General features: G+C 50.0%; 1 protein-coding gene across 1 annotated transcript in view; it reads left to right on the top strand.

The window, feature by feature from the left end:
- LOC119965715 overlaps positions 1-12,068 on the top strand; it is a 143,981-nt gene that overhangs the window by 6,485 nt on the left and 125,428 nt on the right. The window contains exons 3-4 of the mRNA XM_038796476.1: positions 708-6,587; positions 6,750-9,873. Coding sequence (XP_038652404.1) covers positions 708-6,587; positions 6,750-9,873 — 9,004 coding nt within the window. The remainder of the gene's footprint in view (positions 1-707; positions 6,588-6,749; positions 9,874-12,068) is intronic.

Genomic DNA, 12,068 nt, shown 5'->3' on the forward strand with positions numbered 1-12,068 from the left:
ACTAGTCCAACAAGCAGTTCATATCTTGGGGCTTGGAGAGAACTATCAAGCTGTCTGAGTGCAAATGGTAAACTTAACTTTTATAGAGAGGATGCTGAAAGGTGAGACCTAAAGAGTGGGGTTCCCAGGAAGCTTAGTCAGTATTTATTCCTTACTCTCAAGATGTGGGCATTGCTATTTACCCAATTATTTTTTTCCACTTAAGGGGCAATTTAGCTTGGCCAATCTTTGGGTTGTAGGGTGTGATCCACATAGACACGGGGAAAATGTGCAAACTCCACATGGGCAGTGACCCAGGGCCGGGACCTGGGTCCCCGGCGCCATGAGGCAGCAGTGAAAAATGCCGCCTTTGCTGGCAAAGGTGCATTTATTGCCCATCCCTTGTTACCTCTCAATGTTTGAGTCACCCATTTTAGAATTGCATGTTCACCCAGATTGGGTAAGGAGATCAGGGTTCTTTCGCATCAATGAACTAGTTGGGCTCCTATATCCATTGACAGGAGTCATGAATATAAGACAGTCATTATAAATCCACTCAAGAATTCAGGAGAAATGTGTTTTGCCCAGAGAGTGATGAGAAGATGGAATTAATCTAATGGGCTCATCGTAGGAATTTGTTTGTGAGAATTGGATATATTGAGTAACCAATGCTGTGAACTCCTTTTGACATGTATGTTAAGAGTAACTTGTTTTCCTATTTGTTGCAGACCACGATTGTTCCCGCCTCCTGCCCAATATACCCGACTCCCCGGGAATTATTACCATCCTTGGAGACATTTCTTGGGTTCCTGCAGGGAGTACCTTGGCCTGTGGCTGAAGCTGGTATCAGACACACCCTGACACTGCGCAGTTCTGTGCCAGTGGTTGTTCCAGGCACTCCCCACTCAACTTGTGGCGGGCCCCAATCGGCCGCACCTCGGATGTTATTATTTCCATATCGCCAACCTGTCCCTGAGCCGATGGGATCAACAAGCCAGGCAGCAGGCCGTGAGACATCGTTGCTAGCGACCAGAGCATCCCATAGTTTTGAGGTATCACCAGTGACGGCGGGAGAGACCTCCCAGCCGCCTGCCTCAGCTGCAGGTCGTTTTCCCATCGCTGAGGAGCCTGAGGATTCCCGGATAGCGGAATGCAGACCCTTTTTCCTGCTGGTGAACTCGGGGAGGTTTGGTCTTCCCACCTCGCCGGGTTCTGCTGGACATTCTAACAGACAACTACTTGAAGGTCGCACTCAGGGATGTGCATCTGTGGAAGAAGCTTCTCGTTCTAAGCAACCTCCTCCCTTGAATGAAAGGCATGGCTCCAGGACGTATTACCGACCATTAGGGGGTGAAGAGCAGACACTGGCACCTCCCAGTCTAGCTGGAGGGAGAACAGAGGCTGCCGGCTCGGCCACAACTGACCACATTTCGATGTCTTCGCCCTGCTTTCACCAGGACTCGGTGCATAGAGGTAGCTCGAGTGAGGGTGAAGACCGCTCTGTATCACATTCTGACTCACCAGTGCTGATGGGCGAAATTGGTCCCTTCAAAGGGACCTCAACCGGTGGCTGGTCCACATCAGCCTATTTGAGTGCTGTGCAAGACTGCGCTGGAATAGGGACCCAGGCTGGCAGTGTCCACGAGGAGAACCTGGGCAGCAACCAGCCCTCCCAAAGGAGTGAAAAGGGCAGATCTCCCAGCGATGGGGAGCACAGGGTGGAGGACGTGGTGGGTATGGAATGGGCACCTTCCATAGTAAATGACAGAGCAGCTGACCCTGTAGTGCTAGGTGTGACAAAGGCAGATGTGCACCCGGTGCCCCAGCTGGACATTGATGCCATTGGACACGACATGGAAGATGAACGAGTGGTGACTGAGCCCACGGTGCAAGATGGCACGCTTTTAGAGGAGGTATCAGCTGCTTTTGGTGTGAGCACTGTGGGCATCATCTCAAAAAGCCCCAGGTCTACTGTCAGTGACCCTTGTAGAGATTCTGCTTCTGTTGCTCAAAGATTGGAGAGCCAGTGCCACCTACTGAATGGAGACTGTCATCTCGGACAGGGCAAGGCAGCTGAGCCGATGAGGGCGTCAGATTCACTCCATCCCATTTCTGAACAGCGGCCGGATTGCTCTTCCCAGTCTGAAAGTAAGGAGAATATACAGGATGTGGGGAATGAGATTGGCTTAGCAGAGCCACCTGTACGGACAGAGACATTACTTGATGCCCTGGGGGTTTGTTCTTTGAATGAAGAAGACATCAAAGGTCACTCTGCATCTGAAGAAGATTCAAACTGCCAGACTGGAGAGATTTTGAACAAACCTGTTGATAAACTAAGGGATGGTGGCCGGAACAAAGATATTCCAGACTGTGACTTCTTACTTCAAGATAGACTTAACAACACCACAGCAGTGTGTGTGGGCAACAAAGAGAATGTGGGTTCACGTGAGGAGCCCATGAGATTTTTGGGTTCTGAGTCTACCAAACCGAATCGGGGTGAAGAGGCCGCAATGGCTATAGAGCCGACCACTTCTAGTGAGGAGTTGACAGATGATGCCCATCGTGATGAAGGTGTGAACTGTGGCCACAATCAGACTGAGGGGGAAGCAGGGGAACTGGGGTCAGCCTGTCAGAGCGAGGTTGAAACTGAGGTGCATCGAGCTGAACCAGCCTTACCTGCAGCTCTGGAATCTCCAAGCCCTGGAACAAAATCTGATCTCTTGAACAACCGCGAATCGCAAGCACTTTCTCCTCCATGTTTGCCAATCGGAGGAACATCTCTTGTCAATGCTGACTCGACAACTCAACGTCTGAATTCAAATGTGAATACGCTTGCCTTTGATAAATTGCATCTTCTGAATACATTGGGCTTGAAAGCAGAAATTCCGAACACTTCACCTGGATCAACATCGAGTGGAATTAGGCGACAGATGGGAAAAGTAGGAAATTTGATTGACCCTGAAGCATCCAGCACTGTTGTCGAGACAGCAGTCACACATGAGGAGGACGTCTCAGATGTAGGTGGACTCTCTGTGAATATAAATTTGGCAGAGGATGGAGTGGCCTTCACGGAGGAATGGTCAGGAGTGGCTTCAAACCTTGCTATGGCTGAATGTCTCGTGCCAGGCAATTCCCTGCCAAAAGTTGACCTTTTCCCTCATTTTACAGAGACCAAAGATGAGTCCCCATTGACCATTAAAGCAACCGCGCACATGCACAGCATTCCAATCACTACGTGTCCAACCTCAGACCACTCCTTGCCAGCAACGGCCAACACAGATAATGATACCTTGACATATTCCAACCTAGGGAAGTTATGCTGCTCTCCCGTTGTGGAATCTGGGATCTCAGATGCGTCCAGGATGCAGGGTGAAGTTAGTACACCCGGCCAACATAGTGAAGGACGGCGGTCATGCACAGTGCTTGGAGAGGTGGCAAGAACCTCTGGGGGATGTGTTGTGCAGGGGAATACTCCAAGAAACTCCTCCGAACCAGGGGACATCACCGTGTTAATGGAGGATGTGGAAACCCAAAGCGAACTTTACTCGACTGATCAAAGAGAGTTGGAAACAAATGACAAAACTCGAGGATTACACCCAGGCAGTGATATCAAAAGTAAACCAGACCCTCCGGCATATACACCATTCCCAAACAATCCCTTTGGATCTGTGGGTATAAGCGTTGAGGGAGTGGGAAGGCTCTGTGTCACCGCACTCGCTGTAAATAATGCAACAGTGAAAAAAGGGTGTCTCCATGGCGCTGCTTCTAATATGGAACATTCTGTGATCGGGAATATTGGAGGTGATTCCATGGATGTTGAAGTTCCCATTGTGATGGATGAAGTTATGGATGTCGATCCAGTGTCAGAGCGTGCAGGCAGGAATGTGATTGAAGCATCTGATTTATCCAATGTTAGTCCAGTACCCACTCCGTTGGAGCTACTGAGTGACTGCAGCGTTGTTTCCGGAACCTGCAGAGGTGAAGGAAGTGTAGATGAGACCCCATCGGCAAAGTCATCTGCTGTGACGATCACTCTCGGTGACACCGTGGGGGAGGAGGTGGAAGGACTTGAGTCATTGACACGCGCCGGCGATCCAGTTGCCACTTGTGCTCAATTGGAAGTTAAGGATACCCTGGCAGCACACCGGCATGATGGAGCTCGAGTTTCTCCTTGTATCCGGGCAAGAGATGTCCACTGGCGGGTGTCCCTGACCACAGTGACACCTGGGGACGATGGCAATCTTGACCCCCTCATGCAGGCTGAAAGCCTGACCTGCACAGCAGAGGAAGAGTCCTATCAACAAAACCGCTGTGAGGGCCCGGCCACAGATGAGCCTCCCCACAGGGTCCGAATTCCGATCTGCCCGTCAAATAACACGGAGAGTGAAGCGAGTTTGCAGGGTGCGGTAGGGGTGCCACGTTCGGAGAGTCCACTCGATGCCACTCCAGTTACCTCTGGTCAGGATGTTGTAGATCCACCCCGAGCAGCGAGGCCTCGAGAGCAAGGTGCAACAGATGGACCTCAGACAATGTGTGAAGCTGGGCTAGATCAGCCAAGTCTGGTCTGTGTAGAAGGGAAGGGAGACCTGCTCCCCAAATGCCGAACAAAGCACGTACCGTCCGAAGCTTGTGAATTGTTGGGTGAGCCCTGCGATCATTTCACTGCTGTTGATAAAACCAAGGCACATATGAATCCTGTACGCGAGGAATTGGAGAAATTCCCTACAGGAATGGAATATGGAGCTGCTAGGCCAGGAGCGATCTCACAGATGAAGAACAGGAAATTTGATACAGAAGATAAACCGGCGAAGACCCAACGTTGCTCTCTGAGTGTGCCAGATGCTGAAAACTGCAATTTCTCTGCTGGGCCAATGGCTGCCTCTGGCCAGAGCGAGGTTGCAGAGGCTGGTGAAAGCCCAGAATCGCCATCTGGAACCTTCCCGCCTTCGTGCATGACTGCAGGTGCTGTCCAACACCACGACGGCGGTGTTCCTGCGACTCTGAGGCATCTGGAGAGAGTCCATGCTTGTGAAAATGACACGGAGGTCAAAGATGATTCTGCTGGCTCCAAGAAAGCAGCTGATGTCTGTCCCACTGAATTTTCTGGAGAACATTCTGGAAAGAAAGTTAATCCTTCTTCTGCCGGCCTTGGAAATGGAGATTCTTCTCCGGAGAACCACCTTCTTTGGGATGAGGCTTCTGCTGCCCTGGCACAAACTGAACAGAGACTGACGATGAATGACTCAATCCATGATTCTGAATTTGAGTCGGTGTCTGAGCAGAGCAATAAATTGATCCTCTCCAATCCAGACCCGGGGCTCCGGGCACAGGAAGCTTGTCCATTCGTGGGCAGCGTGTTTAAGAGAGAGTTGGGGTTGAGTAGCGGAAACGAGCAAAGGTGCTTGGGTGCGACAGATACCAACCTGTTAGAGCAGAGCATGGCTGACAACAACGAGGCAGAGGTGACGGAGGTGAGATTGAATAAAACCCATGGCGATAAGAGTTCCAAATTCCTGTTGGACTGCCCGAGGAAGGTGGATACTGCAGATGCAGAAGAGGGGGAACTGGCCAAGAGCTTTCCCTATGATTCCCAAGGGGATTTAGTCCGAGGGCAGTCCTCAGTTGACGAGCGAGATGAAGAAGAAAATGTTTGTGGAAAATCCATGGTACGACAAGATGCTGCAAAGAATGGAGTCCTACAAAGTTGCAGCCTGTTGCGGAGCGAGGAATCAGCAGAGGAATTGAACTCCGTGACTGGCTCTGAATTATCTGTGCGACTAGGGTCATCTCTTGGGGCGGAGCAGGATCAAGATGAAGGGTCCATGGAGAGTGATGGCATGTTTGGCAGTGATGGACTGTGTTGGTCAATGGAAGGCAGTGAGATGACTGTCCGGGATGATGCCGAGGGCTTTGAAGATGAGATATCGAGCGACAAAGGCTCAATGCAAACTGAAGTACGTGCTGTATGTATACGGGTTCCTGACAGCCCAGAGGAGAGGGCTGTTTGCATCACAGTTGCCACCAGCCCACAGCCGATGTCTTTCTCTGCAGTTAAGTCCTCCAGGCAAGCTAATAGAGAGGTCGGAGGGGCCAGTCAGACATCACTTGATGCTGAAGGGAAGTTAGTTCCTGTATCCTGTGAAAAGGAGGAGCGTCTTGCGGATGAAAGGCAGGAAGAGATAAAGAAATCTCAAGTCCCCGAGGAATGTCCAGGATGGTCAGAACGCCGAGTTGGAATTCCCCCGGCTAGTGAGTGGACAGGGTCTCCTATGGCATCACAGAGCCCTGATACAATGCAGCAGACTCTCCAATTGGGCCTGGCAATGGCCAGTTCAAAGTGTGAAGTGACCAGGACTTTGGAAACAGAGCGAAGGGAGAAGCTGTTGGGTGAAGAACGGGCAAAAGGACTTATTTCGGTAACTGGGTTACCTGAGAGACTGGATTCATCTGATGGAGTGGGATTGGAGGCAAGTGAAGGGTCCCGTGAACATGACGTGTTGCCTGGCGTTGCACCGTGTGAACTAATGGGAAGCAATGAGCTGACTGAGCAAACTAATGAAGAGGAGGAGGAGAGCGAACTAGAGGAGGAACTGGAGGAGGAGCAAAGTGCGCAGGAGGAGTTGGAGGAGAGTGAGCAGGAGGAGAAATTGGAGGAGGGACAGGAGCAGAGCGAGTTGGATGAGGAGGAGAGCGCGCAAGAGGAGGGGTTGGAGGAGAGCAAGCAGGAGGAACTGGAGGAGGAGGAGAGCGAGCAGGAGGAGGAACTGGAGGAGAAGAGCGAGCAGGAGGAGGAAAGCAAGGAGGAACTGGAGGAAGAGCAGAGCGAGGAGGAGGAGGAGGAAGATTGCTCCGTTCCAAGTGAGGTGGACTTCAGTCATATTGCCATGGCAGTTCGGAATGAAGATGACCCATTACCACCATCAGGAATAGTGATGCATAATGCACACCCGTGTGAAGGTGAGAGGGTCTCACAGAAGACCTGCTCTTTAACAGGCTTCTCTGAAGAGCTGTCTGTCTCGGGTGACAGATCACCAGAATTAGAAGATCAATATCTGGAGGAAAATCAACGCGGAAATTCAAATCCCAATCAGCTCAAGCAGCAATTCGATTTCTCCAGGGAAGCTGAGGGAGAGCCTGCAGGTTTTGTTGAGGAGCTCCCTGCGGATCAGAGAGAGGACGCAAAATCTAAGTTAGTGACTCTGGATGAGAAGGGTGAACCGAGCGGGAATGAAATTGCGACGACGCAGCCGGAATGCACCAAGCACGCCTCCGAGTGGAGAGATTTGAAAACTGACCCACAGCAGGATCATGAAGTACCAAAGCAAAATCTAAACGCGGGTGTTGAACAGGAAACCGGGAATGAGGTGACCAGTGATTGTGGACAGTCCCAGCAGGAGGAGACCCTTGCTCAGCTTAGCCCCTTCAACAGAAAACCCCAAGCTCTGCTGTCAGAGTCATTGGACTTGATACCAATTGCTGAGATTCGTCAGGGAAGGCGCACCAATCCCGAGCCTGAACATGCAGACACTAGATGGCAAGACATGGAATTGGATGTGATGGGAATGGGCCAAGCTGTTGTGAAGCACAGAGATTTATCTGAGAAAGAAAGTGTCGATCTCAGTAATAGCGAGGCCGGTGTTGAAGTTGGCTCTATGATTGTCTCGTCAAGCCCCGAGTACCTGAACCTGCAACTTTCAGAGTCTGAATCCGAGAGGGAGGATATCACGAGCCAGAGATTAAATGGCCAAAGGCACCTTGATTCTCAAGAGTTGAAGAGATCTCGCACAGAGGAGACGCTGAGTTCCAATTCTGCTGGCGCAAGTCCCAGTAAAAGAACGTGCATGTCCCAACAAACTGGAACAGAGGGGTTTGTATCAGCAGAGAGGCTGAATTTGAGCCTGTTGTCCCTCTCCAAAGAGCTGAGACGGCATCGAGCCTGGCATATTGGCAGACTGGTCCAACAATTCTTTACAGAACGCAGAGCCTCTTGGGAGCGTCGATTTTACAGCAAAGCGAGAGTATTCAACAGACGCGCTGAGGTAGCGCGAATAGTTAGAGAGTTCTTCAAAACTCCTGTGGTTCAGCCACAGAAAGAAGCCATTAATACGTTGCACCGGAATGTGGAGAGTGAAAGGCTGACTGTTGTTAATCCATGTTACACCTCGGAGATTGCAGGATGTAGGCAGGAGCCAAGAGATAACGAGGAATTACTGTGTCAGGAGGTGCAACATCGAGATTCTGTTGGCTGTGGCCTTGACTATAGATGTGCTGCTGATGGCACTGCTGCTACCAGTGCCACAGATCCTTCCCCTTCAATCCCTCATTCACTCAATACGGAGGTGAACTTGCTTGTTGGAGTGATGGATGACTTGGAAACATCGCCTCTGCAGGATGCTGGCAAATGTGATGGAGAAATGGAGACCGTCCAAGAAAATAGTTGGGGTAACGTCTTGCATATTAATTCTCCAGACTCCAGGAAGAGTCATTCAGACAAACGCATCCAAGGAAACCTTGACCGGATGCAGAAGACCAGCAACTATGGTTTTCCTTCTACCTTGCTTGCAAAGGGCTCAGGGATATGTTTGGAGGGGAGTGATGCCCCCAGGGAAAGCCAAACAGGACCGTGGTCCCTTCTCCAGCGTTCTTCCAGTGCTGATTCCCACGAGGGGTTAGAGAGCAGTGGGAGCAATTTGTGCGACAGCCAGGAAGTGAAGGAAGTACCCGGTGGTGGTGTTGGGATGGAGGAGGATGCTGGTGATGTGAGTGGGCATTTACTCCAGGAGCTATCGAAAACGTCTGGATCCCTGATGTCCTTTAGCTCTGCCCGTGTAGTGCGTGATGGAGAAGCAGGGAAAGATTCAGAATGTTGTGCTCCCCCAGCTGATGAATCCATTGATTATGCCATTGGTGGTGTGACAGGGATTTTCTGTGATCACAGACCCAGCACAGATGTGTCACCTCCTTCACCTGCTCTGTGCACAGATCCTTCAACTTCTGACCCTGGTCATCTTGGTGGAATGAAACGTTTCAGTGTGGCAGAACTATCGTATCCTGTCCACGATAATCGGGGCCGTAGTCACGATGTGGCTGAATATTTCAGTGTAACAGAACCATCACCTCCTGTCCATGATAATCGGTGCCGTAGTCACGATGTGGTTAAAGATTGCGGTGTAACAGAACCACCGCCTCCTGATCACGATAATCTGGGTCGTAGCTATGGTGTGGGAGAGACACTTCTGAATGTTAACTGTGTTGGCTCAAATGTATCTCCTTTGGGATCCTCTCATAATGTGCAGAGTCTCCGGTCACAAATTGGGAGTTCTATTGCACTGGATCCTGTTTCCGGTGGCTTTGCCGAGTCCTTGCCCAAATTCAGAGGCGACTGCGATGGGAAACAAGGGAGAGAATGTTTGACCGACAGGTCAGCCCCGTCCGATTGGAGAGATTCCAGCCTAGTGGCAGTGGTACATGGCTGTGAACCTGACGTGCAGCATGCAGACAGAGACTGGCCACAGGCCACGCCCAGGAGGAGGCGTCAGGCTGGCCGGTCCGTTGAATCGCTCGGCACCGATTTCTCGCCCAGCCGGTCACCTGGGTTTGAAGCTGAGAGATTCGGGATGGTGGCACCTCCGAATGTCAGCATGAGGGATCCGGTCCGGAGTCAGAGTTCACCAGAGTGGAAGGGGGAGCCATCCACAGAAGGAGAAATTGCCATCCGGGAAACTGGAACTGAACCAGAGGCCAAAACAAAAGTAGAATTGTTGGAAGATTCTGTAAGTCAGAGAGCGGGCGACAGTATCGAGAGATTGTGGACTGGTTTCCCAAAATCTGATAAAGAGGACACAGGAAAGGACGGAATAATAACACCTGTAGCAAGCAGCCAAACCAGCTCAGGTAAGGGCTCCCATTTAGAAAAACAATCTGGGCAAGAGATAGCCGAGGTATGACTTCTTTAATAACACGTTAGACAAAGATACAACACCAGAGGACTGGTGGACACCTAACATAATCCATATATTTAAGGGGAAAGAACTCATCCAGTGAGTTATAGTGCAGCCAGCTTAACATCAGAGGAGGAAAAATAATGCAATCCCTCACTAAATAAAAGAAACGAAGAACAAAAACAAGAATTATCTCAAAAAATCAGCAATGATTTCAAAAGAGAAAATCTTGCTTGACCAATTTGACCTAATTTTTTGAGGAGGGAACAGAGAATAGACAATGGCAATGCAGCAGATGGAATTTGCCTAGATCAGGGGTGGGCAAACTACGGCCCGCGGGCCGCATGCTGCCCGCCTAAGGTCTTTATGCGGCCCACCAAGTCATTTAAAAAAAAAAATTTTTTTTAAATTAAAAAAATTTTTTTTTTTAAGGTTAATGGGGGGGCTGTTGGGTTACTTACTGGTATAGGGTGGATACGTTGACTTGAGTAGGGTGATCATTGCTCGGCACAACATCGAGGGCTGAAGGGCCTGTTCTGTGCTGTACTGTTCTATGTTCTATGTTCTACATGAGGCGCCCAGAATCATAACCGGGTGAAGTAATTATTTTACTTAATATACTATGCGGCCCGTTAAAATTGTGCATTTCTGAATGTGGCCCTTGCACGGAAAAGTTTGCCCACCCCTGGCCTAGATTGTCAAAAGACCTTCGAGAAGGTGACCTACAACAGGCGAGTGAGTAATGCTAGAGAATGTGGAGCTGGGGCAGCACGGTGACACAATGGTTAGCATTGCTTCCTATGGCGCTGCGGACCCGGGTTCGAATCCCGACCCTGGATCACTGTCCATGTGGAGTTTGCACATTCTCCCCGTGTCTGTGTGGGTTTCACCCCCACAACCCAAAGATGCGCAGGGTAGGTGGATTGGCCACACTAAATTGCCCCTTAATTGGAAAAAATAATTGGGTACTCTAAATTTATTTTTTAAAAATGAAAAAAAAAGAGACCGTGGAGCCGGGGACAAGTGACAGAATGGATTGCTAGCTGGCTTCAAGACAGAAAGCAGACAGTGGAAATAAAGGGTAGCTATTCAGAGTGGCAGAGGGCGAGTGCTGTTCACAATTTACAATCGGACTTTGGAATCAAAAGCACAATTTCTAAACTTGCAAATGACATCAAATTGAGGGGGGTGATGACAGTCAATACTGAGGAGCACTGTGACAACATACAGGAGGACATTAGTATTATTTACAGATGGACAAATAATTGGCAAGTTAAGTTCAATCCAGAAAAGAGTTTAGTATATTTTGGCAGGAAGAATAAGGTGATTGCATTATTTGGAAGGTGCAAACCTCAGTGGGGTCGAGGAACCAAGTGCACCATTTACTAAAAGTTATGCCACAAGTCAGCAAGGCCATTAAACAAATTGTGCGCGAGGCTTTGTTTTGAGAGGATTAAAAAGTAGGGAAGTTATAGTGAACCTGCCTCACATCGTGGTTAGACCGCGGCCAAGGGTCTGGGCGGTGTTAGGGGCCTGGGTGCAGTACTGATTGGCAAATTATAAAAATATTCTAGATAAGGAAAGATCGGAGGAGCCTTGAGTGGAACATAATCACCGGCACGGACTGGTTGTGCTGAATGTCTTGCTCCTGTGCTGTATATCCTGTGTAACCCAATGAATGGGTGATTCTGAAAGCTCATTAATGGCCATGATCCAGGGTGTAGAGCATGGTAGACAAGGGGTGGGAGATGAGAGTCACTAATTGAGAGCTCAATTTGGCTTTCAGAAAGGCTTCGCAGAGCTGGGTGGAGAGGCGTGTCCAGGTGCCACCCTGGGATCCAGAGTATCTGTTTGGGGATTAGACCTAACATTCCCCAAGTTTCGATATTGCCACTCTTGGCGGGTCGGTGCTGCCGAAGCGGTTGCTGCGCTGGCCGAGGGTCAGTACTGGGGGTTGGGGAAGGGACCGTGCCAAGGCAGTTGCAGCACTGGTGGAGGGTCGGGGGGGATGTTGGGCTGGAGAAGTGTCAATGTTGAGGGGGTGTGCAGGGGGAGGGGGATGCCGTGCAGGTGCTGTCTATTGAATGAAATGTAAGATTTTCTTCCTTAAAGGCTGTAAAGTTCATAAGTTGAGTTTTGTGTAACCTG

Source organism: Scyliorhinus canicula, chromosome 5 (genome assembly GCF_902713615.1).
Source record: "Scyliorhinus canicula chromosome 5, sScyCan1.1, whole genome shotgun sequence".
In the NCBI taxonomy this organism is placed as follows: Eukaryota; Metazoa; Chordata; class Chondrichthyes; order Carcharhiniformes; family Scyliorhinidae; genus Scyliorhinus; species Scyliorhinus canicula.